Here is a 5,349-nt window from a genome sequence, read left to right as displayed (position 1 = left end):
GGACAACCAGGAGAAGTGTGGGGGGGACGACCAGGAGAAGGGGGGGCGGAAAAAAAAAAGGAGAAGGGGGGGCGGAAAAAAAAAAAAGGAGAAGGGGGAAAAAAGTGCATGTGTGGGAGAATCTGCAAAAGACACAATTATGTTCAGAGTGATCAAAAGGCTTGGCTGTTCCTTAAGCGAACGTTGCAAAGAATCTCTGCATTCATACTTTGAGCCACACCACAAGAAAGGTGCTAATTTATTTTGGGAAAGATTAAGAACACCTGTTCTTAGTCTACTCCTGTTGCAAAGGGGAGAGGACTCAGACTTTTCTTTACATTCATTTTACACATTCATGCCACATGGATTGAAATATCATGAAAGAAACTGTACCTTGACATTTTTTATGTCCAGGCTAGCACCAGCTTCCAGCAACAGATCCACTGCACTAGTATTTCCTGATGTTATTGCCCAATGCAGTGCAGTATTCTTCTGAACATTGTCTACAGCATTGAGAGAGGGGTTAAACTTTAAGAGAAACCTCGTGGGTTCTGGTCTAGATGAAAACAAAGTATAAAAGTTAATAAACAGAAGATAATATATACTGGAGATGAAACTTTTGACCAAATTATAAAAAACACTGTTCCCACCTGTGAAATAACAGCAGATACACAATGCCTTGCCTCAGAATAAGCTTATCAACGGTAGATCCAACTTTATAATTCAGGACTTGCCTTGAGGGTTTTTCTCCAGACTATGTTATCTTACCATTTTAACAAATATGAGGTATATACACAGATTATATCTTTCTACAACACTGTGTAGAAGCTTACATCTCCACATTTTATTTATTCTAAATGCATTTTCGCTCCATTTATTTTCATTTCTGGGAAAGCACAATAATGCTGCAGACAGTTCAGCCATAAACCTAAACTTCTTTTAGAAATTCTTTTGACTTTCTTTGCTATATCCAATAAGCTACTTCCTAACTCCTGATTTCTGAAACACTGCATATTTTAGTACAACTGAAATGGAAAGGAATGTCAGCTTAACAAAAAATTTCGTAAGAAAAAATTCACCTCACTGCTTCTTGGGTACAATAAAATAGATTTTTCTTAAGTTATCACTACTTACCCAATCGCTTTTTGTGCTGATAACATTAAAGGTGTTTGTCCATTGAAGTCTGTTGTGTCTATGCTCTAAGTATAAGAAAAAGATAACAAGCAAGTGATTACCAGTGATTTCAGGAAACAGAGTTAGATGGTCATATATGCAGCTATACAACTGGCTTACCTTCACTGCAGTACTGGAAAAAAACCAAATTATACCAACCAAGAAACCAACACTAAATTAAACATTTTTTCATCCCCTCTATGAGTCTGGCATGTCATTCTTTTCAGAATATGCTGAGTCTCCACTAAGGATATTTCTAAGGGAACCATGTTAACCATACTTCTTGTCCTCTTTTGCACAAAAATACTATAAATAAAATATACCTTGTAAAGCAATGTTAACCATCTTCCTTGTGTAAACAGAGGTACATAACAGAATGTCCAAGCACATAAAACTGGTTTATTAAAACAATAAAAAAGGATTGATTGATTATGTATCTCGACATAATTATTTAAACATCTAACTTGCATTAGCTAATTTTCTTCCTTCTTTTTCACAATGAAGGTTTCCTTCTTCCCCGCCTCCACCCATCATTCCATTAGAGCAGATTTACTTAAAAGAAATATTTAATCACTTGGATTTTTTAGTAGAAGATAGGTGGGCTAAAAACTTTCTTATATATCACAAACTATCTATACCTACATTCCAGAAGTCATTTACTCTACTAAAGAGAGCTCCCTGAGGAAGAAAATAAACTTACCAAACCTTTAAATCTTAATACTCAGTGTTTCAAAGAAACAGTCTAGATCATGTAAGAACTCTCCTCTCATTTTTATTAGCAAATTGTTTCACTTGTCATTAATTGTGCTTACTTCAGATGCAAGCTAACAGACACCAACTAGAGCGGATACAACATAAAATTACAGAAAATATAGAAATTTCTAAATTTTTCTAAATAAAAAATTCAGTCTTAACCTGATCATCTATTCTGCACGCTTCAATTGATGGAAAATTGCACAGTTTATAGGTTAAAAAATTGTAATCAAATAGTAAATACTTCATGATGTACATACTTCATATACTGCTTTTTGTTCTCAGGTTTAAAAGCCTGTTGTTATTTATACAGCACCATAAATCTGCATAGCCTTAACAACTCTCCTTAAACGCTCTGAATTGTATGTGAATGTGTATGTGTGGGGATGACAAGACCAGGGAGAGTATTAAAAAAAACCCAAAACCATATATATATATACACACACACAAAAAAATAGTCTAAGTTTTTCTGAACTTATGGACAGGGACACAGTTGTCAAATACCAGCTTATCATCTAGAAAACAAAACAGTTAGTTCTGAAATGTATCATACACACATGCCGCTACACATAAGTAGAAAACAGTACTTGGGATATCAACAACATACCTGGCTTTTTGATATGAGGTAAGCTACAATGGGCATGTGTTGAAACAGCACTGCTAAATGAATGCTACAGAATCCTTCCCCATCAATAAGACCGGGATCCGCTCCACATTTCAACAGTAACATGACCATAGGTAGGTGTCCTTGTCTGTAACGATAAATGAAATGAAACTATAGATGACAAAAAAGATGGAAATTTTAATGAAAGTATTGCCTTAATCATTTTCATAGATACCCCGCAAAAAAAAATTTCCTTTCTTGTATTTTTATTCAGGAAATTACTTCTTTTAAAATTAAAAGTTTATATCAGAAAATTATATTAAATATATACCTTAACAAGTCAGCCTAAGGCAAACTGTTATTTAAAACACAATGGTTATTCTACGGTAATTTCTCCTGTGAGCAGTCTTTCTCAGAAGTATCTAACTTTAGCAGAAGACTGATAGCCCGGAAGAAAGCACTGATCTTCCAATGTGAGAATTTGCACTCAGAGAAGTCATCCCAGAATAATTATTTACGGTAATGTTTTTCCAGATAAGCAGTGCTTTGTTCTTTTGATCATTTTACTCAAGTCCTGTCCTAGAAGCCAAAGCTGTATGATTTTAAACTGTATCAGGTTGAACAGATGTAGTCTAGAGTGGACATAGGTGTAGAAAGAGCAGATCCAAAGAGGCATTAAACATACGCAAGCACCAATAGCTACCATCGCCCAGGAAGAGACACTGCATGTTTGTGGTGGCAGCCATAAGGAGCCCAAGAGGAAAAGCTAATGCCACTGGGGCAAGAAGGCCAAAGACCTCTCTACACGCCTCTGAGCAACAAGATGTCTTACACTGGTCCTTCTGCTACATGCTTGTGCTTTAAAGTCCAGGACTGGCAGTCTCGAGTCTTATGAGAATACACCAAGGGAATCTAGTGCAGAAGCTAAAACAACTGAAAGCATACCAGCTAGACAGGCCAAAGTCTGAGGGAACCGTGACCACAACTCTTTCAGACTTAAACTGTGCTCTAATAAGCATCAAAAACTAACTTCAGTGACCTAACACAGCCAAGACTTCTTTGTCCAGTTAGGCAGGACTTATGAGGCAAAGTCTGAACAGTACTGTTTCATCCCCAGAGAAAATTCAAAATGTGAGTCCAAGTGACTAGAACACAGATACACACATAACACAACTTTGTGGTCTGCAAAGTTGCCAGGAATCAGAGAACAGATTTCAGCATTATTATGGACATGCAGTGAAATGCCTTATACCTTAGAAAAATAAACACACCACAGAATTTGATTTAAGATAACCACTGCTGTGCTACACAAAATGTAACTGTTAATACTACCAGATTTACAATTAGTAGTTGCAAGCAGCATACCTAATGGCCCAGTGAAGGGGAGTTGAATTCAAATCTCCACCTAGCTGATCCACTATTGCACCTTTGGAAATATAGTATCTGTATAACAGCAACACAATATGATTAAGAACAGACATAATAGACTACTAAAACATTACACTAAGGATAAGATAGCTCTAGGAGCTCATAAATAGCTCATAATTAAAAAAAAAAAATCACTAGAGAGGCAAATGGACAAGAGTATTTTTGCAGTAAAGGATGCTGTTTTGAGGAAACATTTAAGGAAAAATATAGTAACTAGCAAGGCACCTATAAAATCAGCTTTAATCTTTGTTAAACAAACCAAATCAAACCCAGGAAAATCTAATGATTTCATGTACTGCATGATTTCACATATAAAGAAACTGTGGTAACTTTACATTTCAGCGACATTTTCACAAAGGTAATTGGGTTAAAATTTGAAATTTTCTTCTCAAGCAGCACGTTCCCTTTGTTTTGAAGTATAATACCAACAAAGTGATTATAAATAACAGTGGCAGAATACTTGTGCTACTTTCACAAGGACTCTAGAGCTTACTTAACCAGCTCCTGTCTGTTGTTTATCGCTGCCCAGTGAAGAAGAGTCACATTTTCTTTGTCTGGTTGTCGAACATCATATCCTGCTTCTACCAGTTCTTTGCATCGCTCTATTATTCCATACCTTAAATAAGAAGAAAAACCCACATCAATTTACTTATCATTCATTTGTTAAGTTTACAGACTGCCACATACTAAAGAAAAAATAAATCTCAGTAAACATCATCCAGCAGTTTCTACTTGAGCAAATTCCACATCGCATTCAAAGAAGTCTTGCAAAAAGAGCTGGGCTGAGCCTTGATGAATAGAATTTTCTACCTTACAAAACAGACCTGGTTGAGATACCATTGTTTATGATAAAAATATTTACAATAGTGTCTTTACATGATTCTTCTTCTTTCACTATGGGGAGAAAATGGAACTGTAAAATTTTCCTTTGTAAAGATATCCAGCCTGGCTCACATTTGAGGACACTCCCATGTATTTCAACACAGAAACATATACTTACTGTGTAGCCTTGACAATATCACAGGTGCTAGGGTCTTCAACGATCGGATATGGTCCTGGTAGCACTGGTAGATCTTTATCCCCATGGGCGCTATGACAGTTGTGCATATGAGGTCGATGAGGCCCATGGCAATGGTTTTTACACTGTTGGTTAACAAAACATCTATCAACAAACATTATTTATACACTGTACACCACACCTCCCTCTTTACCAGACCCACACGCTATACTTGTCAAGTTGCGTTAATATGAATCAGGAAGTTAATTTAAAGCCGTTAAAACCACCTGACAAGAGACTAATCCTTTTATTCGGCACAGGGACATGGGAGGACAGAAGGGATATGGTTAAGGTCCATCAAGCCAAATTACAAAGGCGTTAAACGCCTTGCAGAGCTGGCTCCCGACACAACACC

The 5,349-nt window shown here is 36.5% G+C and overlaps 1 protein-coding gene across 1 annotated transcript; it reads right to left on the bottom strand.

The window, feature by feature from the left end:
• Positions 1 to 372: 372 nt before the first annotated feature.
• LOC104078614 (palmitoyltransferase ZDHHC13-like) lies at positions 373 to 5,076 on the bottom strand (the record flags this gene model as incomplete). The annotated part of the gene is made up of 6 exons (XM_009580317.1): positions 4,938 to 5,076; positions 4,431 to 4,553; positions 3,875 to 3,952; positions 2,513 to 2,657; positions 1,114 to 1,178; positions 373 to 535 (listed from the first exon to the last, which is right to left on the bottom strand). Coding segments are annotated over exons 1-6 (681 nt in total), but the record flags the coding sequence as incomplete, so codon positions are not given.
• Positions 5,077 to 5,349: the final 273 nt, after the last annotated feature.

This window comes from Fulmarus glacialis, unplaced genomic scaffold (genome assembly GCF_000690835.1).
Source record: "Fulmarus glacialis isolate BGI_N327 unplaced genomic scaffold, ASM69083v1 scaffold33126, whole genome shotgun sequence".
In the NCBI taxonomy this organism is placed as follows: Eukaryota; Metazoa; Chordata; class Aves; order Procellariiformes; family Procellariidae; genus Fulmarus; species Fulmarus glacialis.
This window is presented reverse-complemented; position numbering and strand designations above follow the sequence as displayed.